General features: G+C 51.8%; 1 protein-coding gene across 4 annotated transcripts in view; it reads left to right on the top strand.

Annotated features, from left to right (window-relative positions):
• CHST8 (carbohydrate sulfotransferase 8) overlaps positions 1-23,543 on the top strand; it is a 144,726-nt gene that overhangs the window by 45,724 nt on the left and 75,459 nt on the right. For 2 of the 4 annotated variants that reach the window (XM_032249119.1, XM_032249118.1), the window contains exons 1-2: positions 13,020-14,063; positions 18,080-18,295. In XM_032249119.1, the coding sequence (XP_032105010.1) occupies positions 18,166-18,295 (130 nt within the window). In that variant the 5' untranslated portion in view covers positions 13,020-14,063; positions 18,080-18,165. Of the gene's footprint in view, positions 1-13,019; positions 14,064-18,079; positions 18,296-23,543 lie in introns of those variants that run through there. The other 2 variants (XM_032249116.1, XM_032249117.1) reach the window with 1 other exon arrangement.

The following is a 23,543-nucleotide window of genomic DNA, read 5'->3' as shown; positions in this document are numbered from 1 at the left end:
CCCAAGATTTCTCACTGAATCTGTTGGTGTTGTCTCCTCCCAGGCGCCCTGTTACTGCCTGGCCTTTTCCTCCAAGGCCAAGAAGGGTCCTGCCTCTGCTCCTGTCTCATTCAGAGTCAAAGCCATAATCACTGGAGTGGCCCACGTCATTGCCCCCCATTGCTTCTCTGACTGTATCTTTTGTGCTTCTTTATGTCTCTCTCCAGACACACTGAGTATCAAGAGTGCTGTCACCCCAGGGCCTTTGCACAGCCCACTCCCTCTGTAACCATTGGTTCACATGTTACCTTCTCAGTCAGTATTCCTTCCACATACTCACCTTTGGCCTCAAGCCCTCCCAGTCCTCCTCCCCCTACTCTGTTTCTCTTCTGTCCTTAGCATTTCTCACCCTCTAAGATTTATATATAATCTCTCTCTCTCCTGGTTGGAGTAGAATTCTATGAGAGCAAGATCTTTGTTTTGTTCATGGATGGATCCCAATTGCCTAGAATAGTGCTAGGCATGTAGTAGGTGCTCACTTAATATTCACCACATGTGTGATTTACCTCCAGAGGGGAGAAGGGATGCAAACGGAACTCTAGTATTGGTAATTGTTTTATTCTTTAAGCTTGGGTGATGAATGCGCTGGTTCTTCTTTATATTATTTACCCGTATGTACATGTGTGTGTATATTCTGTATATCTGAAATGTTTTATATTGAATTTTAAGAAACAGGGTCAAAAACTAGAAGCAATGTATGGTTTATGTAAGTGGTGGGATCCTCTTCACCACTGAAAGTATTTCTTTTGAGGGGCTGGGTGGGTAGAGTCTTACTCTTTTGCCCAGGCTGGAGTGCAGTGGCATGATCTGAGCTCACAGAAACCTCTGCCTCCTGAGTTCAAGTAATCCTTCTGCCTAAATCTTCCCAGGAGCTGGGATTACAGGCGCCCACCACCACATGCGGCTAATGTTTGTATTTTTTGTAGAGATGGGGTTTCACCATGTTGGCCAGGCTGGTCTCAAACTCCTGACCTCAAAGTGATCCACCTGCCTCTGCTTCCGAAAGTTGCTTGGATTACAGACGTGAGCACTGCACCTGGGCCCCATCAAAAGCGTTTCCTCACCTTTGTATACCGTCTCATGTCAGTGGTGGAAAGTGCAGGTTCTTAAGCAGATGTGTTTGCAATGAGGAAGATGCAGTGAAACAGGAAGAGCAGCTGGGCAGGGGCTCTGACTAGCCAGGCAATCGGGGGCCCTCACTGACCAGAGGAGCTTCCTATCAAAGCAAGAGTGTTGGGGAACGATGAGAAATGAGGTGGAGAGTCAGCCAGGACGAGACGGCGCTGGGCCAGCTTCTGAGAGTAGGACACTTGTTGGGGATATCTGATCACCTTGGCAGGGAAGCCTGTATCCCTCTGTTTGACAGAGGCAAGGGAGAAAGAGAAATGACATTTTCTAAGCCACCAAGAAGGAAGAGGCCTGACTGGGGAAGGGCTGAGTTCAGAGACCAGGATGAAGACATCACATGAGATGACGCTGTGGCTCAGGATGAACCCAGGCAGGACATGCCCAGCTCCAACACTCCCTGTGACCCCATGAGATCCCCCAAATCCTCAGAAGGGGAGCCACTTCCTGGGTTTGCAGTTACCTCCAGTTTATGTATATAACCAGAAGGAGTAGGAGTCCAGGCCATGTGGAAGCTCTGGACCAGCCCAGGGCCGTGTGCTCCGAGGGCGAGGTGAGCTGGCTAATGACTGGGTGTTGTGGCTGGGAGGACGCAGCTGGTCCCCGCACACCCAGGCAGCTTCCCAGACATCGATCAATGCCTCTGGTGAGCATGACTTCTTCTGAGGAGTTCCATTGATCAGGCCAGATGGAAAACTAGTAGCTGTGATTGGGACGAGTGAATATTCATTTGGAAATGTCAGTGAGTAACTGGAGATGATGCTTGCAGTGGCTTGTCTGGCAGGATCGATTCCAGACATAAAGTGAACCGGACGCTGGCGGGGACTGAAGGCGGGAGCCAGGGACCCTGGGTGGGGCAGGAGGAGAGTTGGGGGCCAGAGAATGTATAGGACAGTGAGGTCAGACACAGTTACCTGCCTCCCCACCCCCGCCCCCAGTTTTAAGGTGCTCCTGACTGAAGATTTTATCTTCTAGTGGGGCATTCCCTGCACCTTGGCCACCAGGCCTGGGGACATCTGTGTGCATGGAAGGGATTGAAGGGCCTCAGGACATGCATTTGCTGAGAGAATGAATGGGTCTGCTGAATGTGCCTTCCTCCTGGGCATGCCAGGAGGAGGGGCTGCAAGAGTGTTGAGCTGGAGGGGTCTCTAAGCTCTAGCTGAGACCCTTCTCCCATCCTTTTTTTGTTTTTGACAGTCTCCCTCTGCTGCCCAGGCTGGAGTGCAGTGACGTGATCTTGGCTCACTACAGCCTCCACCTCCCAGGTTCAAGCAATTCTCCTGCCTCAGCCTCCCGAGTAGCTGGGATTACAGGCTCACGCCACCACGCCAGGCTAATTTTTGTATTAGATATGGGGTTTTGCCATGTTGGCCAGGCTGGTCTTAGACTCCTGACCTCACGTGATCTAGCCATCTCGGCCTCCCAGAGTGCTGGGATTACAGGAGTGAGCCACTGCGCCTGGCCCCCTCTCCTCACTTCTGTCAGTAGGTCCCAGCTGTGCCCAAGTCAGGGCTGGGGCCAGGGGAGGCTGGGAGGTTTGATCAGGGTCTCCTTACACTAGGATGGAGGATGGAGGGATTCAGCCACTTCACCCCAGGAGCTCTGGCCCTGGCTAGAGGCCTCATGGACAGAGGTAGGAAGTCATCACTGCTGGCCTGGGAGGCCAGGAGCCCTGTCAGCTTATTGCCAGGTGCACTGTCGCCTAGGTGTGGCCCGCCACTTCTCCCAGCCCCAATTAGCCATCTGCAGGAGCTGCCCTCAGCATGGAGGAGGGGCTGGGTCCCGCTTCTCTGTGCAGACTGCTCAGCTAATGAGGGGGTCTGTGAAATTTTTAATTACAGCTCCCATGCCTGGCTTAATTATTTGCATATGGCTTTTACAAGTGGGAAGAGGACGATTGCATGCAGCGTAGCACTTCTCCTCAGCTTCACGTTTGACTTTAATTAAAGGCAGAACCTGAGGTCTTTCCATCACTAATGATCGTGGAAAATTAGCTTCCAATTCCCAAGGGGTCTCCAGAGTGATGCACCCTGAGGCGGAGAGCGGGTGGAGAGGGGATGGAGCCAGGGAGAGGAGTGGCAGGCACAGATGGCAGATGGTCCTGCTGGGCTGCCACTCCGGAGCCTCCCCAACGCTAGGCCACCCTCCCACCACCTTCCTTCCAGGCTGCATGGACAAGGGAGCCTCACTTTCCTCTGCCAGGAAGCAGACCTGACTTTAGGCGGCAGCTCGGAGGAAGCCCTGAGGGGCTGGGGTGAAGGTTGCCATAGTCATTCTCCTGGTGGCCAGGAGCTGGGTATGTCCTGGCTGCAGCTGGACTGCTTCCAGCTGGTGGCCACAGGCAGAGAAGTGGGAGGTTCTGAAATGAGTATACGTGTGTGCACATATGTCTACAGCATGTGCTCACCCAGGCACACAGATACAGGATAGAGCCATAGAGACACATCTGCATGCTCACACATGTGTGTGCACATATGTCCCTTCAGGAGCAAAGGAATGAATGTGTAATGGGCCCTGTGGCCACCCCTGGGTCCCCATCCCTTTTGTCTCCTACTCACTGAGCTGGGAGGGGCTGACCCCAGGGCAATTTCATCCCACTGTTTCCAGTACCCAAGCCTGTGCCCTCACAGCACAGAGCATCCCCTCAGCCCCCGGCACACTGGCTCAGGAGGTTCTATTGCCTCTGGATCCAGGGATTTGTTCCCTGGTTGAGGACGGGGCTCCCTCCTTTCTACTGGACATAATGAGGATGCCTGTAGCTTGGACTATGGCTGTTGCCATTGAACCATGAAGGGAGCTCTCTGAGGATAAAACCTGCCCCAAGGACAGAGCAGCAGAGCCTGGGCCCCAGTGACACTGTGGAGTGTCCATTTTCCCGATGAGCTGGGTTTTCTGTTTCTCGCCTCCAAAATCATCCTGGTCTAGGCAGGGTTTGTGTCCAGTGCATGGTCTGACACTGCACGTGGTTGATGGCAGCCACGGAACCATGCAAGAGCCTGTTTCCTGGCAACACCCTAGCCTCCTTCCTGTCCCACTGAGGAGGCTGCCTGTAGGTCAGGGCTGAGCCTTCCTGGCACAGGGGCTGAAGTCATCAGCCAAGGCTGCCGTAACAAAGACCACAGACTGGATGGCTTGAACAGCCGTGTTTAAGTGCCATCTGGTCACAGAGCTCTAGGAGCCAGCCTCTGACCCCTGAAGCTGCAGCAGCCTCTCTTCCCATGGGCTTTCTCTCCCCTCTGGTGATTTTGCACAAAATTCCTTGAACCAAGAAGCATTGTTCTTATCCAGGGATCACGTGCCTTACCCCAATCTAAGCTCCTGGCTTGTGGGGGTTCCAGAGTGGCAGCCCAGCAGGACCGTCTGCCTTTCCCAAATCCAGGCTCCTTCTTGAGCTTTATGTCCATGCTGGATTTGGCCTGATGCCCACCCATTGCCCCCTCTTTCATCACAGGAGGCTGAGGCAGGAGGATCACTTGAGTCTTCTTTCATCATAGAAGGAGTGACAGGTGGTGGACCTCAGGCCAAATCCAGCATGGACATGAGGCTGAAGTAGGTTTTTTAAAATGTGCATTGCTTGCCAATTTCAGAATCAGGAAATTTCAACTTAAAAATTCAGGTTTCCAAGTTGGAAGGTTTAAAGGTCTGCATCTGCTACAAGGGTTATCAGATGTGTCATTTAAAAAATAATTTTTGGCCCAGTGAGGTGGCTCACACCTGTAATCCCAGCACTTTGTGGAGCTGAGGCAGGCAGATCACTTGAGGCAAGGAGTTCAAGACCATGCTGGCCAACACAGCAAAACTTCATCTTGACTAAAAATACAAAATTAGCTGGGTGTGGTGGTAGATGCCTATAGTCCCAGGTACTCAGGAGGCTGAGGCAGGAGAATCGCTTGAACCCAGGAGGCAGAGTTTGCACTGAGCCGAGGTCGTGCCACTGCACTCCAGCCTGGGCAACATAGATTCTATCTCAATATAATAATAATAATAATATTTGTTGCCCTAGTTTGATGGCTTATGCCTATAATTCCAGTGCTTTGGGAGGCTGAGATAGAAAGATTGCATGAGACCAGCCTGGGCAATATAGTGTGACCCCATCTCTACAAAACATTTTTTAAATTAGCTGGGTGTTATAGCATGTACCTGTGGTCCCATCTACTTAGGAGGCTGAGGCAGGAGAATCACTTGAGCCCAGGAGTTCGAGACTGCAGTGAGCTATGATCATACCACTGCACTCCAGCCTGGGTGACAGCAAGACCCAGTCTCTTAAAAAAGAAGGAAAAAAAAAGCCAGGTTACCAAATGGGGAGATCTGAAGGTCTCAATCTACTACCAAGGGTCATTGGATGTGTCACTTGAAACATAACTTTTATTATGAAAGTGTCATGTGGTTGTTACAGGAAATGAGCTACTTCAGACAGCTGCTCACTAAAGACCAATGACAGACATTTCGGGTCCCACTATAAAAATGCCTGTCTTCATTCCTTTTAGAGCAAACACGTAAGAAGTCAGGGCTTGAGCAACCCCTCATGTGATCAGCAGGCAGGGGGTCACTGGGGCATGAGTGTGGGGTCTGCATGGATGCTCTTTTGCTTTGAGATGTTCCCAGTTAGCCAAGTGCTGCCCACATCCCTGCCCCACCTGGCAGACTGATGCCACGGAGCACCATGTACAGGGATCATAATGGTTTACAACTCTTCTGCCTGTGTCCTTGAGGCTGAACAATGAGGGCGTCTGAAACCCAGGATGGTAGAAAAGAGGCTGCAGGCTTAGGGAGAGAAACCAGACTCCCTTGGATGTTGTTCAAGATAAGCAAATAATTAAGCAGAGCCACTTGGAAAGAAGTTGAGACTGGCTGTAGGGGAACAGGCACCCTGTAGAGAAGAGTGGAACCCAGCAGCCCATTCCACCTGACCCAAGCTTCTTCCTCCACCCCAGGGCAGCATCCCACCATACCTCAGGAATCTTCCCAAATAGCTCCATGGTACCAGTCCACCAGGGACCTACTTACTGGCTGAGAAAACAGAAGCTCAGAGATACAGCATGAAGATGCCCCAAATCTCCCAGTGACAACACTGAACGCTGAGTGCTTTCTCCTCTGTGCTACCCTCCCACAGTTCCCTCTGCCAGAGAAAAGCTATTAGTCTCCAGGAACACACAGGAGGGTGCCTCATTTGGCCTGAGTGCCATCAAGGAATGGTGAGAGATGAGACTGGGCATGGGAGGTCAGCAGAGATAGGATATTCACAGACCTGGTGGATCATGCTGAGATATTTTAACTTGGGCCACTGGGCACCTGTGGGACTCAGGAGTGACCACAGATGTATTGCAGGAGAGGTGTCGAGAAGTGGAGCTGTCCAGGCCACAGGTGCTGAATCAGAGCCACACCGAGGGCCTGGGAGAGACAGGACACATGTTCAAAAGGCCAGATCTGCACTCGGGTGTCACGAGAGAGGGAGGAAGTGTTAGTCTGGAACTACATTTCTGGCTTTTTAACATCCCATGAGGAAAAAGAAGGGCACCAAGGGATCACTGGGGTGGAAGAGACTTGGAACACAGGATGCTAGCTGGAAGGAGACCTGGGGCAGAGACTGATGGAGAAGGCAGGTTCTGGTCTCATGCACAGTCAGTCACTCATTAGCGCTTCCAGGTCATTCAAAGCCTTGGTCCCTTCCTGGTGGCCTGAACAAGACCTGTTTTTCCACAGGGCAACCAGAATAGGGCCAAGAGACTTGATTGTTCTGCCATATTCTTAGTCTTGAGCTTTCTCTTCACACTGGAAGAGACCAGCCTATTTTGAGGTGAGATCCAGGGAAAATCATGCTGGTCTGGTGGAGGTCAAGTCTATGGGGGTCCACCTGTAATTCCAGTGCTTTGGGAGGCCAAGGTGGGAGGATTACTGGAGGCCAGGAGTTTGAGACCAACCTGGGAAACATAGCGAGACCCCACTTATGCCAAAAATTAAAAATTTAATCAGGCATTGTTAAATTGAGTAGTCCCAGCTACTCAAGAGGCTGAGGTGGAAGGATTGCTTGAGCCCAGAAGTTCGAGACTGTAGTGAGCTGTGATTGCACCACTGTACTCCAGCCTGGGTGAGAGAGTGAGACCCTGTCTCTAAAAAACTAAAAATAAAAAATGATCTTGGAGGTTACCCTTTGGAAGCCAGCCTGCTTCCAAAGGGCATGGCCATGCATGTGTGCTGAGCGGCCCCACAGAGCACAATCACTGGACTCCATGTGACCCCAGCCCGAAGGACCTAGCTGGCCCCAGTTCAGGAGCTTTCTTTTGCCTTCATAATCTTACTAGCTTCTCTTTGCTCATCATACATTGCCCAAGCACCTGCTCTGTGCCAGGCACTGTTGGCAGCTGGAAACACAAAGACAAGTCCTCTGGGGCCTCCTTGTGCCAGCCACAGGGAGAGGGATTCCCTGGAAGGCAGCCAAACCTTCTTGCCATTCTCTCCTCCTTGGGATTCTATGGACTGCTGTGTGTCTCTGCATCCTGCCAGGGGCCAGGGCATTCCGGGTTTACTCACACACTCTTCTTTGTCCATATTATACTCCAACTTTCAATTTTGAGAAGTAAATATGCAATTTTTTCCTCCCTGTAATTTTCCCTGCTGTGGCTGCGGATCTCAGAGCCACTGGAAAATGTGAACAGCTCAGTGCTTTCTAAAAGTAAAAGGAGGCTGGCCACGCGGCATCCTACATCCCCTGGTGCTCTTGGCAGGATCCAGCAGCTCGGCCAGGGAGAGATACTCTCCAGACTGTACTGTCAAGGGAACTTTTAACTCAAATAATTCATGTTCCCACCTTCTTCCATTAGCAATAATTGCCAAGAAGTGTGTATCCGTGTGAGCATGCACACGCATGCGTGTCTGTTGCTGGAACATTAGCAGAGGAGGCGAGGTGAGTGTATTTGCTTACACAGCCGAACTTTCTGTGTGTTCCTCTGGAGAAGCTCAGACCTTCATGTCTCAGTAACTGAAGGTCAGAACGGTCTGATATAAGCTTTTGTTTTGGAAAAGTGTTGCTGGGTGGAGAGAGGGAGGATTTGAGTCAGATCTGGGGTGGCACTTATTTTCTGCATGTAACCTTGGTCATGTTTAGTCTCTTGTGGGTCTTCATTTCATCATCTGCAAAACAGAGTGATGAACTTGGAGATCTGCTGCCCAGATATTCCTTCCAAGAAGGATTTGCTGACCACCGGGGGATGTGTGGTCAGCAGCCAGCCTCCAGTCCTCAGCTCCATGAGGGGCTGCCTCATCTGCAGCAAACTGCCTCATCTGAGATTACGCCCTTCTCTGGGCAGCCCACATCCAGCTACTGAGTAAGGGGGTGGTGTAAAGGTCCAGCCGTATCTTCCTGCTACAGGACACTCTGATAGGCTGACTCCATTCCAGAGCCCACCATCGAGGCCCTCATCCCTGTTCCACTTCTCCTTCCCACTCCAGCTTCCTCCCTCTTCCCTTCATGTGTATTGATCCTTAATAAACATCTTACACCCCAAACACCATCTCAGCATCTCCTTACAGAGAACCAAACCTGTGGCAAATAAGGATAATGATTTTTACTTCAAAAGGTGGTTGTGTGAAAGCTAAATGGGATGTTCATGTAATATCCAGCATTGTGTCCGGAACATTAGCAAATCATGGTAAATGCCTGTTCCTTTTTCTTTTCTTCCCCTAAAAACTATGACTCAAAATCCCATTCTGGGCCTTGAGCAGGTGTTCCTAACCTGTGTTCTGTAATATTGGTTTGGAAAAAGCCCAGTGAGGCAAGTGGCTCTGAAAATCTATGCTATGGCTAAATCTGAGATCCTGGCTCACAGCTTCAGAGCCATTCTTGTCCCCGTGAAGTTCATTATCCATGGATCACATCAGCCCTCTTCAAGGTTCCTCGCTGAAAAGAAATTGAGCATGCAAATACTCTTTTATCATAATCACCACGTATCCACAGGGTAATTCATAAAAGAGCAGGAAATATATTGAAATTCAATATTGTTTTAGTCCAAATCAATATTAATAATTGTTTGCATTTTTAAAGTGCAATTTGCAATTGAAAAGTGCACAAAGATCAACCAGTAGTTGCTAACACATCAAATTTTCCTATTAAAGGCATAGTCCCTTAACTTTAAAACATTTCTTATACAATGGGAGCTGGAGCTGATCCGTGGAAATGGCTGTCTATTATTTATGTGCACAACATTAGAATGTGCTTCCATTCTGCATGAGTGGAAGGCCAGTCACTTTTATTTTTAAGTTTGTGATTTCTTAAATTTTTAATTTAGAGGTAATTATATATTCATATACGGTTGTAAGAACTAATGCAGAGAAATCCCGTATATCCTTTACACCCCTCCCCCAATTGTAATATCTTGCAAAACTGTAGAACAGTGTTACAACCAGGATATTGACGTTGATACAGTCAAGATAGAGAACATTTCCTTCCCCTCAAGGATCCCCATGTTGCTTTCTTCAGATCTTTAAAAATTAAAGATTTTTGCATGAAAAAGAACCCTGTTAGATTTCTGCCTTGAAACGATAGCTGTCACTAAATGAGGCACCGTCCCAGCTGGGCTCAGTGGTGTTCACACAGAGGAATGGTCCCCTAGGTAAGGAGTAGCCCAGGTGAAACTTGCCTCAGCCTGGCAGGCCTCATGGGAGCACAGCTTTGCATATCAGAAAGAACCTGAGAACGCAGTTTTCAGTTTGACATTTGCAGTGTGGCCTTTGATCCCTCAAACAAGGACAGGTTGTCAAGAAGGGAAACAGCTTGACTGGGCTCATGTGGGCCACAGGGGCCCAGTTATCCCTGGAACAGCCCTTCCCAGAGTGTAGAACTCTGGGGCACAGCCCTGACAGCCTCCCTGAGGCCATGCCATGGAAGTGACCCAGGTTCCTAGTGAGAGGGACAGGCAGCAGGTGTGGGTGAGGGGCATCCTTGACTGAAGCCCACCTGGCATGCTTGAAAGTGACCCAGTGCAAATTAAATTCACAAGGTGCCTCCCTGTTCCAAGGCATTTGTCTCACAATGGAGGTGCGAGAAACTTGGGAACTCATCTACAGCAGATATTTTGGATGAGGACTGATTCTGAGATAGGAAAACTCAAGTCCTGAAGATCAGACTTGAGTAGGGGGGAAGTCAGGCCAGAGAACCTGGGTGCCCTGCTCTAAGCCTAATGGCCGTCCCATGACATCCAGATGCCTTGTTCAAGCTGCTTCCACTGAGAGTTTGGTTTTTTTTAAGATGGAGTTTAGCTCTTGTCACCCAGGCTAGAGTATAATGGTGCAATCCTGGCTCACTGGCAACTCCACCTCCCGGTTCAAGTGATTCTCTTGCCTCAGCCTCGCGAGTAGCTGGGATTACAGGTGGCTGCAGTTAATTTTTGTATTTTTAGTAGAGATGGGGTTTCACCATGTTAGCCAGGCTGGTCTCGAACTCCTGACCTCAGGTGATCCACTCACCTCAGCCTCCTGAAGTGCTGGGATTACAGGTGTGAGCCGCTGTGCCTGGCCTTTGTATGTGTGTGTGAGACACAGTCTCATTCTGTTACCCTGGATGGAGTGCAGTGCTCACTGTAGCCTCTGCCTCCCAGGTTCAAGCAATTCTCCTGCTTCAGCCTCCCAAGTAGCTGGGATCACAGGTGCACACCACCACACTTGGCTAATTTTTGTAATTTTAGTAGAGATGGGGTTTTACCATGTTGGCCAGACTGTTCTCAAACTCCTGACCTCTAGTGATCCACCCACTTCGTAATCTTTTTTTTTTTTTGAGATGGAGTCTCACATTGTCACCTGGGCTGGAGTGCAAGGGCACAATCCCGGCTTACTGCAACCTCTGCTTCCAGGGTTCAGGTGATTCTCCTGCCTCAGCTTCCTGAGTAGCTGGGATTCCAGGCACCTGGCACCATGCCCAGCTAATTTTTTATATTTTTAGTAGAGACGGGGTTTCACTATGTTGGCCAGGCTGGTCTCGAACTCCTGACCTCATTATCCACCTGTCTTGGCCTCTCAAAGTGCTGGGATTACAGGCATGAGCTACCGCACATAGCCTTATAATCATTTTTAAGTGTACAGTCCAGTGGCATTAAATACATTCACATTGTTGGACAGCCATCACCACTATCCAGCTTCAGAATCTTTCATCATCCCAGACACTGTACCCATTAAACGACTCCCTGGTCCTCCTCCCAGCCCCTGGTAACTTCCATTCTACTTTCCATCTCTATGAATTGAACTACTCCTGGTACTCCACACAAGTGGAATTATACAGTATTTGTCCTTTTGTGTCTGGCTTGTTTCACTTAACACGATGTCTTCACGAGTCACCGATGTTGTGGCATGTGTTTCTACCATTGACCTTTCGATCAACACATGCAAGCTGTAATTTTTTAGGGGGTTTCCTCACATCACACTGTATTTTAAAGGTTCGGGGATGCATTATTCCATTTTGTGTTGCTATAAAGGAATATCCAAGGTTGAGTAATTTACAAGGAAAAGAGATTTAATTCACTCTTGGTTCTGCAGGCTGTACAGGAAGCATGGTGTTGGCGTCTGCTTGGCTTCCTGGGAGGGATTCAGGAAGCTCACAATCGTGGTAGAAGGCAAAGTGAAAGGAGGCAGGTCACATGGCAAGAGAAACAGCAAGAGAGATGAGGGAGAGTCCTGGACTCTTGTACATGGTCAGATTTCACATGAACTAACTGAGAACAAACTCATCACCCAAAGGGATGGCATTGTGCTGTTCATGAGGGATCCACTCTGACGATTCAGTCCCCTCCCACCAGCCCCACCTCCAACACATTTCGATGTGTGTCCCCTCCAAATCTCATGGTGAAATGTGACTGGAATCACATTTCACAATGAGATTTGGAGGGGACACATATCCAAATCATGTCAGGGGATAATCGATCAACTTCATGGCATTTCAATGGCTTGTGTCTTTTGTGTAAAAACTGCACCTGTTAATATACATGTATATGTAGAGATAGAATCAACATTTATCTTGAAAAATGTATTTGTCTTCAAGCCCTGTGGTCTGAAATCTGTTGTACTGACACCAAGAGGCAAAATCGAGGTCCTGGTGTCAATCATGCCTCGGGTATTTCAAGCTTTACTGCTTCATCGGGCTCCCTGGGGACCTTTTCTTCCTTGTCTCTTGTCATAGGATTGGGTCACTCTTTGGACCCGATTCCAACCCAGCCCTGATAAAAACAAACCCTCAGCTCCCTGAAACATAAATGACCTTTTTAAAATTCCAGGTTCATGGAGTGCCTCTCTCCAGATGGCCCCAAACACTTCCATCTATTAACTCGTGCTCATTCAACATGCAGCAGAGGCTATTGATCACCTTCCCTGTGCCGGGGACGGTGCTAGGTGCTGCGAATACAAAGACGGGGAGAGGCATCGATGCGATTCCTGATTCCCGAGGTGCCGAGTCAGAGGCAGGCGGCAAACATTCTTCCCACAGTGAGGGAAGGGCTGTCACCTTGATGGTGCTCTTGGGGGACCAAGGTTCACACATTCAAGGAATTCAGGGCACTGAGTCAGCATTCCGGACTCTGCCAGGATGAGGAGGAGGAGGGGACTCAGTTTTTCTTCATGCAGAATGACTGTCCCCTGCTCTGCCCCACTAGCATAAAATGTCCTTAACATGTAAGAAGCCCTGGGCAGAGATAGTGTCCATGGTGCGGTCACTTGACATCCATGGTGCAGTCACTCAACGTGGCCTGTCATGTCACTCTTTGGCCATGCCCTCAGGCCCCCCTCGCTGCTGCTGTGTGTTTGCAGGCACCCTTCAGCCTCCACTTGGCAATGTGTCTGCGATGGTGGGGGGCTGGGCTGTGGTGCTCCTAGTAGGCCTATGGGGGCAAGCTTTAGGACCATGTGAGCCTGATTCACATGGTAACCTCCACCCCAGAATGCCCTTTCTCCCCACTGCAGAGCATGGGGATGGGGGGAGTGGAGAGAACCCTCCCTTGCAACAGGGGAGCGGACAATAGGTGAATTGAATTTCCTTCCCCCTCCCCCGCACCCCGTAGCGTGGCGCCATGCTGGGGCCTGCGTGTGCCAAGGCCAGGGCCTGAGGATTTCAGGACCCAGGCCAGCGCTCCCCGGCAGCAGGGCAGGAGCCAGTCTGAGTCTGCAAGCCCCGCCTTGGAGTCTGAGCACTCGCGCCCATCCGTCATCCTTGTAGAGCACTGCAACTTTATGCCTACGCATAAAAACTAGAGGGACTCGTCCTAGAGTTTGCTGCCGCCGCCGCTGCCATTAGAGCGGTTTTAATTAGCTGCAGGATTTTTAATGAGCTGAAATCAAGAAGAGCCCCATCTCAGAAGTAAGCGAGAGCGGCGCGCAGGGAACTAGTCTGACAAAACAGAAGGAGGTGGTGCTCTCGGGGGACCGGGCTGTGGGCTCCCACCAACCGATGGATCGGCGAGGAGCAGATGAGTTCCCGAGGCCAGGAGGCTGAGGAGGGAAGCCGGGGCTCAGGGGCCAGCGCCCGGTGCAGAGTCCCCGCTGCTGCCACCGCGGCAGAAGGCACGGTGCCGGATTCAAGGTGACGGCAGTGCCTGGCTCCATTCTCCTCAAGTTGCCATAGCAGCCTCTCTCCCAACAAGCAGCTTCTCCGGGAGCCCTCAGCCGGGAGGGACGTCATTGTTCTCTCCTGACCGTGTGGTGCAAGGAGACCCACCGGACAGAGAACTTTCCCGAGCCCGGGGTCCGCTGACCACGTGGGTGCACGCATGCTGTCTGGAGCCAGGCACAGGGACCGGTCCTCACGGCCACAGGGGGTCCTCTGGGCAGCTGGGGGGAGCGTCCAGGCCTGGAAGCAGCCGCAGCCAAGCGTGTCCTTGGAGCCGTCCGTGCATCTGTCCGCCTGCTGCCGGTCGCCACTGGAGGTGCGTGTGTTTTGGCTGAATTCCCAAGTCCTTGCTTGTGCCCTGAAGTGAATTTCTCCAAAGAGACACATTTTTAAATCAAATAAATAAGGAAATGGGAGGAATCCTTGGCCCTGCCCTGTGTCCCAGGAGGTGTTTATAAGATTAATTGGATTTTTTTTTTTTCCTTAAAGTAAAAATTGGTGACGCCATTCAGGCTTCGGGGAGTGAAGCCACAAGGAGGACTGGGAATTGTGAGGCCCGGCAGGAGCTGCTAGAAACTCACAGGGGCTGTTTATTTTTCTTGCCTGAACCTTCCCTCTTCTCTGACCCCGTCAGGCTGGATTTTCTTATTGTCTGTTGGTCTTGAGACAGGTGTAGGGAGGAGAAGGCAGGTTTTGCTCTTGTCATCGGAGCTGAGGGTGATGTAGTTTGTGGTGAGGATGGGACAGTCCCAGGTGGGAGCTGAGGCCTGTGACTGTGTTTATGCCCCACCCCCAGCCCTCCAGGCCCCAGCCTGTGACAGATGGTATTGTCTACTCCCCAGGCAGCAGCTGGACTCCCAGGAGAGGGAGACAACAGCTCTTAGACTAGCAGTTCCTGTTGCCTTGAAAATAATATGTGACTTTGAAGCCTGGGGCTCTCTGAGGAACAACAGAGGATTCCACCACCCCCCCCCCCCGTAATGCCCAGGGGTCCGTTGGTGACCACCCTTCCTTCCCATACCTTTGGGGAAAGGAGGGTTCTATAGAGTCTACTTGTCATCCTTGTGGGGCATCGAAGACCCAGCCATACTGCCGGCCAGTTACCTAGGAGGGGAGGCACGCTGACCTTTTGATTTGTGTTTGCATGGAGTAGGAAGTTAGCTGGTCAGATGGTCCCCAGTGAGAACAAACACAGGAGAGTCCCAGAGGGAAAATCTGGGGTCTGGGGCTTAGGGGCTGGACCTTGAAGCCACAGGCAGCTCTGACACCTGCTTCCCTGGGTGTAGGGAGGGTGTTTGTGTTCTCTTGGGGTCCAGCAAAGGGGAGAGTCTTTGAAAGGGGAGATGCGAACAGATGAAGCTCCACCATGGAGGTGTGGTCCTGGGTCTGTGTCCCCTTCCCCTTCCTGGATTTGGGGCCAGGGATGTGGTCCTTACCCCGGCTCCCAGGCACATGGGTGGCTGGAGCCAGGCTCCATGGGGTGGGTTTGGTTTGGGCAGGTGCAGAAACAAGTGAGGACAGGTCGTGGCTGCAGGGTCCGTTTAGTCTTTGACAATGGATATCTGTACTGGCTCGAATGGAGACAGGCTGGGGAGAAGAGGGGACCGCCCAGCTCTCCTGTAACCATTCTGCAGCGCCAGCTACTGAACAAATGTGATGATGATCACACATGCTCTCAAGTCCCCTTTGTTCATCAGGTAGAGCCTGATATTGAGGGACCCTTTATTAGCTCTTTTACCAGGCAGCTCTGGGCGCAAGCCATGAACTTGTTCTCCTTTTTCTCTCCCTTCTTGCAAAATGTCTTGATGTTGGAGGCCACCCTAGGTCAAACTGGCTTCCTGGTGTCTGACTCAGGAGGCTGCAGGAAGTGTGCCCACACAGTGGCCAGCTTACTCAGGGGTTTGTGATGGTTGCCTTCCAGCTGGGGCCTTGCTGGGGACCTTCAATGGGGTGTGTGTGTGTGTGCGCGCGTGTGTGTGTGTGTGCGCTCGCGCACATGTAGGCACTCACCAGCATGCACCTGGGCATGTGTGCATATGCATGTTAGCAAAACTGCGCCTGCTTAGGTCCGTGGGCGCGGTGCATGTATGAACGCAATCCCCATGACCATGAAGCAGCAGCTGCTCCCAAGAGACCTTGCACATTCTTCCTGGTCTCCCTCTGAGAGCCTTGGCTCCCCTGTATCGGTGTGTGACATCTTTTCCATTCTTCTAACTCCTTTCTATAACTGCCTAGGGCACCCCTGAGTCAGGCTGGAGAGAACAACTCTACCTCCCTCATCAGCCGCTCACTCTCTCCTGAGGTTTTGGGGCTGACCCTGGTGGGCCTGGGACTCTGCAGTGCTGCACTGTCCTCATGGAGGGAAGGGCTTGGGGGACAGTAGGGCATCATAGCCTGCTTTGGGGCTTGCACTGCTGCATCTGTGTCTTTGCAAGGCAGTGAACCCCAGGACCCCACAACGGCCTCATCCAGGACAGCTGTGGAGAGAAAGGCCCCAGCCCCATGCAAGGGTCTTTGAGTCTCAGCCCTTGGGGACATGTGACTGTCCATTTCTACCCTCTGCAAGCAGGGCAGGGGTGGCCTCAGTCGATGACAGGAAGCAGCAGTTTGTCTTTGGGGCAGAGGCCATGACAGTGAGGTCGGGGCCGGGTTGACACCCTGGAACCGGCTCCAGAGACAAAATGGGCCCAAGTCAGTGCTTCCGTAAAAAGCTGGAAGGCTGCGGGAACCACCTGCTCGGCACAGTCCAGAGAGCCCAGTGTCAGGTGCCTTCCTGGTGTGGAGAGGCCTGGGGCAGGTTAATTAAAGTTAACTGAGTGAAAAAATAACTACAGAGACTGCAGAGGGGAGAAACCCAAATCTGCAGATTACCCTCCCCAGCCCTTGAGCCTTTCAGAAAAACAGTCTGGTCGTGGGGAGTTGTTTTCTGGGTAGGGTAGCAGGGAGAGGGCCTCTTCTCATTCCTTGTGCTCCATGGGCTAGGTGGGGGGCTTCGTGCCCCAGCACTTGGGTCTGGGTTGGAGAGGAGTCTCCTGGCCGAAGTATTGTCCCTGGGCAGGGGAATGTCCTTGCCCCAAGCAGCACATCTAGACTGGGGCTTCACCAGCCACCCAGCTGTGGCCTCAGAGGCTGCTGGAAGCTGCCCACCCAACCCCACCCTGTGCCAGGGTGGGGAAGTTCCCCCCAGGGCTCCTTGGGTGGAAAGAGGGCGATACCCCAGGCCCGGCCAGCAGGGTCCACTGGAAAGTAAGGGACGGAGTGACCTTCAAAGCGGGGGGTCCCTGTGGTACCTGCTGCCTGTGCCTCCCTCCCCCTGAACTCTGACCATGCCCTCCCTACACCCACTACGAGAACTGACATTCTTCCTTTGGCCAAATGGCCTTGGGGTGCCCCCATCTCAAGGCACAGCCTGGCCCTGTTGGTGTGACTTGCTGGTATGTGGGGGATGGAGAATTTCTCTCCCTGACTTCTAGTAGGAAGTGGGGTAAGAGGCAAGTCACATGGATAATACTGTGGGTCTGCAGTGGCCAGAGCAGCTAGTGCCCACCCCCAGGAACACGAGGGGGTGTTAGCACCCAGCCTCTGTGCCTCTGAGCTTGGAGTCAGTTGGACACAGGTCTAGCTGCCCCACCTCGACTCCAGGCCAAAGGCCTCGAGTACAGGGACCCATGTGGTCTGGCCAGAGCCTCAGCTCCCACTGGTGTGACTGTCCAGAGCGACCACCATCCACCAGCCCCATCTGTCAGTCCATCAGTAAGGACAGCCCTGCCTGGCAAGGGGGCGTCCATCTGTGCCTGAATGCCCTTTGAGCCCAGCAGGTGGCTCCTCAGAGCCGCCTGCTCTGTGGAGACCTTGTCCCTAATGCCCTATAGAGAGGAACAGGGCGGAGACACATCCAAGAGCTTCTTTGCCCACTGGGCCGGGGGCCAGAGATAAAGACCCAGGTTCCTGCCTGTCTCTAGGCCCCAACCCTGGGAGCATGCACCCTTATTTGGAGGCCTGAACAGTGTAGGGGGTGGCTGCTGGTTACTGACTGGGAGTCTGAGGGTTCCCACCTGGGCTCCCCCAGGCAGGGCCAGAAGGTGTCTTATTCCATAATTTTTCTGGAGGTGCAGATATGGGAGACCCTGGTGGGAAGCTAGCATTCCAGGCAGAGGTGGCAACAGGCTTTCCTGAGACTCCCGGGCTGAAAGGGTGGAAGGGACACCCCTGGGTAACTTGCAGAGGGCAGAGGCATCCGGGAATTGCACTTGAATTGCTGCAGTGAGCGGGGCCTCCACCTGCCTGGGTGCCTCGAGCCTCGGTGATGACTGTCTCTCCTCTGCCCCATAGACCTTGGCCTGATGGATGCCTGGTGTGGACGATGAGGGAAGAACGTGCCTCCCACACCCGAGAGGTGACCCCGGAGCGAGCCCTGGATGACCCAGCGACCCGGAACGATGCGGCTGGCCTGCATGTTCTCATCTGTCCTGCTGTTCGGAGCTGCAGGCCTCCTCCTCTTCATCAGCCTGCAGGACCCCACGGAGCTCACCTCGCAGCAGGCACCAGGTGAGTCCTTGCGCTGGGTCCTGCCATCATAGCCCCCAGCTTTCCAGCCAGAAGCTCAGGCCTCCACAGCTGCCCTGGTGTGCAGGCCCTGGGGGAAAAGGGCAAGTCTGTGCCAAGACCCCCGGCTGGCAGAGTAGGGGTCCTGGCTTCCCGGGGCAGGCATCGCTCTCAATGTGGGAGTGCTGTGTCTGATGCAACACCTCCAGCCAGCGCCTAGCAGCAGGGTGGCCTCTCTTGGAGGTCATGGCAAGGCTGCTGTCTATTCAGCCAGTTGTCGCCTTTGATGAGACTCAGATTTAAACAGGATTCCGCCACTTCTTGGGCCTCTTCCATATTGTGGGGGACATCAGAAAGTGGACAACATCTCCCTGAGCCCGTGCCCCACAAGTGAGACTCGGTTTCCCTGCCCAGCCTTGGGGAATCTAGCCCCTCTGGTCGGGATAAAGGGGGTCAGGGTACCTCTCGCTTTGTGAGGCCAAGACCCCCCTCCGAGGGTCCCCAACTGCTACTTCCATTTCACCCCTGCCTGGTGGCCCAGTGGAGTCACAGAGGGCTGCTGGGGACAGGTGGGATGGCAGGGAGGCCAGAGCAGGAAGGGTGATTCTGACATCTCAAGGCAGATGGGATATGGAGAGGGGAGTTCAGGCAAGGTCTTCACTGCTGGGACACAGTCCCCATCCCCAGAGATACAGCAGGGCAGGACGTCAGCTGGCAGGGGGCCAAGGCCTGGAAGCTCTTAGCTTTGGAGCCACAAGAGGGCAGGGTCTCAGCAGTGGTCCCCATTGGCGGTTCCATGAAGCCACCATGCTCTAGGGTATGGACAGGCTGGTGCAGCCCCAGAGACACCACTCCTCCGCAAGGACACCCACTCACTGTCTCTTGCTTGTTCAGTGCTGTGAGCCAGAAACAGGTGAAAGAGAAGGGGGCCAGAGGTATAGGCAGAGGGCTTCCTGCACAGCCCCTGCCAGAAGTCCAGAGCACAGGAAGAGGTCTCAACTCTGCAGCCCCTCCACCCTCATTGTGGATGAGCAGCCATGATGTGTGGCCCTTAGTGCAGATTGAGGGCCCATGGGAAGAAAGATCAAAAGAACACAAGGAGGCCAGAGCTGGGGCCCTGGGTCTGAGCTGCCAGAGGGCCCCCCATGGGCAAGTGGATGAGTTGAGAGTCAGAGGGAGGCAGCCAAGGCAGTGGCCTCCAGTAGACAGTGGGTGAGTCGTCGGTGCTGACTCACACCTGGGCCGGACCCCCACAGGTGGTGGCTGTTGGAAGTGGGTCTGGCCATTCCCAGGCTTCTGGAGCAGCAGGTGCGCAGAAGCTCCTGTGGGAGCTTTGCAGCCTTGCACAAGCCCCAGAACAGCCTCATGACACTACATTGGCAGAGCGTGCCCCTTGGGACAGCGCCGTCAGGGTAGACTGTGAGCTGGTACCTGTTTTCTGCACAGAAGCAAACTCAGTAAGCAAGGCGAGCAAACGTTGCTTGGGTGTGTCCCTGGTGTGTGTGTGTGGTTGGGGTTGCATGTGGGCAGAGGGTCCAGGCGGCCAGTGCCCTCGTTCTGCAGGAGGAGCCTGGGAGAGGAGGAATGAGTGTACCTGTGGCGCCCACCTGGGACCAGGGCCTAGACCCATGTGTGGGACACTCCTGGATGGGACTGTAATTTGGTGGCCACAGCTAGTGCCCTACCCTGCTGCAGCCAGAGTTCTCGAGGGTCTTGTTGCTCTGCCCAGCTGCCTGAGTGCACACACATATAGATTACAGGTGGGCTCGGGACCCAGGGGATGACTGGGATTTCTGGGAAACTCGAAGCCTCAGGCTGGTGGGGGGTGTCAGATGGCATGGAGCCAAGCACATCATCCCTCTGCAGCTAGCATACCTGGGCAAGGAGCACACGTGGGTCTTCTGATGGTCCATGCAGCTGGACCACCCTCACCACGTGCCAAGTGATGGACAAAATTGATGGTCTGGGTAAATCACACCAAACACAGTCATAAAACTTTAAGTAATGCTTACGTTACTTTCCCTGAGCAAAGTGTCTCTGACACAGGCTGTTTGTGTTGATTTGTTACTATTCATTTATTCCTTCCCTGTACTTCTCACAGCAGCCTAATTGTGATTCGGTACCAAGAAAGCAATATCAAAGTAATTTTCCACAACATTAGTTACAATTTTCTTCTGATCTTTCAAGTGAAACAATCCCATCCTGTTGGCTTCTCTGAGCATATAAACCTTGATTACATTTATCTGTTGGAAACCAGTGCTTACAAAGTATATGTGTCCAGTTGCATGGCTGGGTGGCCCCAAGGGCCCCTGACAAGCCGCCTGCCTGTGGATTTCTGTTGGTGGGAGGTACAGACTCTGGGAACTGCCCTGCCATCCCAATCAGGCAAACAGGCAGGTGTTGGGGTGGCGGGTAGGGAGTGCAGATGGGTGGGTCTACGGAGGAAATTCTACACCATGGTGTGAACTGTTTGGGGACGGAGATCTCTGGAAGTTGCAGTTTGTGACACTGTAAGTGTGGAAGGGGGGGACAGGGAGTTGGTAGGAGTTCTGAGTGGCTTGAGGTCCCTTGGGGTCTGGCCTCATCCATGTCTCTCCCATGCAGCCACCAGGTGTTAATGGCACCTGAACTTCCCATGGATCAGCCAGCCTGGCTCAGCTGGCTCAGGCAGGAGATGGAATTGTAGGGGGTTGCCAAACTTGTGTAAATCAAACCACATTTTAAATATTTTTTGCTATCATCCAGATCAAATCTTTGGAAACAGAAATAGCTACCCAGTAAGCTACCCGCCCTCGAAGATGAGGTTTTGTGTATCAGGGAATTCACCTCCCCAGTCAGTTATTTTCCAGTCTCCAGCACTGCCAGGCCCTGAGGTCAGAGCTTCTGCTTTTGCGAAATTTACTTTTTGATCCAGTAGACAAGATTCACTCTCCTCCAAGAAAAAGACTTGGAGACCAGGCCGGAACCAGGAATAACAAATACCAACAGTCAGGTGTGGTGGTGCATGCCTGTAATCTCAGTACTTCAGGAGGCCTCGGTGGGAGACCCACTTGAGCCTCAGAGTTCTAGACCAGCCTGAGCAACATACTGAGACCCTGTCATTACAAAAATAAATAATTTAATTAAATAAACAAAATTAGTTGGGTGCAGCAGTACACACCTGTAGTCCCAGCTACTCAGAAGGCTGAGGCGGGAGGACCCTTTGGGTCTAGGTGGTCAAGGCTGCAACGAGCTGAGATTGTGCCACTGCATTCCAGGCAGGGTGTCAGGGCCAGACTTTGTCTCAAACAACAAAAAACTCCCAATGTACTGGCTCCGGGGACTGCAGAAGGCTGATTCCACATTTGGTTGAGCAAACAGAATTCTATGAACTGCTTTTTTAGTGAATGTTTTATTATAGAGAGTTTGGAACACACGTAGTAGTGGAGCAGGAGAGTGCCATGAACACCATGTTCCCGGCACCCAGCACCCCCCACCCACACCAAGCTGGCCTCATCCACAGCACCATCCACTTCCCTCCTTCCATGTGATCTTTGAAGCCTATACCAGATATCCTATCAATTCAGCCATAAATATTTCAATATATTTTTCAGTTTAAAAGAAAAGAACTATTTTGTTGACATTACCACTAAACTCATTCCTTAGTAACATCAAATTTAACCATTTCTCAGTAGCATCTAATAGCCAGTCAGTGTGCAAATGTCTAGTTGCCTCACAAATATAAATACCTTTATTTCCTATTGTTCCATCCAATATCCAAAAAAGGCCCATATATTGCAGTGGGTGCATGAGTCTTTTAAGTCTCCTTTCATCTGTAAGTTTCCTTCTCCACCTGTATTTTTCTCCCGATATTTATTTGTGGAAACCAGGTCATGGTTCCCAGAGAATTTTCTGTAATTTGGGATTTGGCTGATTGGGCCTGTCTGATATGGATGAACATTGTTCTCTGTTCTTTGTCGTCCCAGTAAATTAGGTGAATCTTGAAGCTTGATCAGATACAGGTTTGGATTGGTTTTTGTTTTGTTCTGGGGGAGTTATAAGGGCAGGAATTTGCGGGTGGTTCTGTATTCTTCCATCAGGAGGTCCCTGTTTGCCTGGCTGTCTTGTGTTATCAACCGCCAGTGGTCAAGCCTAGATCCAGCCATTCATTAGAGGTTACGTGCAGCAATGTTCTGATTTTATCACTCCTTCTTCGTTCTTTTAAGTGGAATGGATTTTGTTTTAATGGGGCAAGGTGAGTCATTGTCAGTGACCCATGAAGCCAAAGTGAATGGTGTGGATTGATTGGTTTATTCATAGATATGCATCTAAAACTACAGTGTTACCATACAGATTTTGTTGCTGTTTATTCATAGATATGTACATAAAACTACAATGTTACCATACTGTTTCTGTGGAGGTTTATTCATAGATATGTACATAAAGCTACAATGTTACCGTACAGATTCTGTGGTGGTTTATTCATAGATATGTACATAAAACTACAATGTTACCATACAGATTCTGTTGCTCCCACACTATAAATAGTTCTTTTAATGTTTGGCTTTTGCAGAGTGAGTTTTCTTTAAGTGGGGCCACCCCATGTCTCAGAGCCCTTTGCCTTTTACTGGAGTCAAGGAGTTGTGGGTGGTGGTTCTGGGGTGCCCAGCGGGGAGGCAGCTGTGGTGGACTGCAGAAATCCCCGAGGGACCTCTGGCACAGACCATGGGACGGGACAGCCCCCATGATGCCTAGGTCTATGGCCTATCTCGGGGCACTCCTGCAGGGCACAGGGAAAATTAAGGTTGAAGATAATAATGAACATTGATTGAACATTTACTGTGGGCCAGGTTTTATACTGAGCACTTTCCTTTTTTTGAGACACAGTCTCACTCTGACACCCAGGCTGGAGTGCAGTGGCATGATCTCGGCTCACTCCAACCTCTGCCTCCTGGGTTCAAGCGATTCTCATGTCTCAGCCTCCTGAGTAGCTGGGATTACAGCCATCTGCCACCACACCCAGCTAATTTTCGTATTTTTAGTAGAGATGGGGTTTCACCATGTTGGCCAGGTTGGTCTCCAACTCCTGAGCTCAGGTGATCTGCCCACCTTGGCCTTTCAGAGTGCTGGAATTATAGGACTGAGCCACCATGCCCAGCTTTACATGTTTTAATGCATATAATTTTCCTTCTTTCTTTCCTTCGTCCCTTCGTTCCTTCCCCTGTCCCTTCCCTTCCCCTGTCCCTTCCCCCCTTCCCTTCCCCTGTCCCTT

The sequence above is a fragment of the Sapajus apella genome, unplaced genomic scaffold (assembly GCF_009761245.1).
Source record: "Sapajus apella isolate SASKATOON/1434 unplaced genomic scaffold, GSC_monkey_1.0 scaffold68, whole genome shotgun sequence".
Lineage (NCBI taxonomy): Eukaryota > Metazoa > Chordata > Mammalia > Primates > Cebidae > Sapajus > Sapajus apella.
This window is presented reverse-complemented; position numbering and strand designations above follow the sequence as displayed.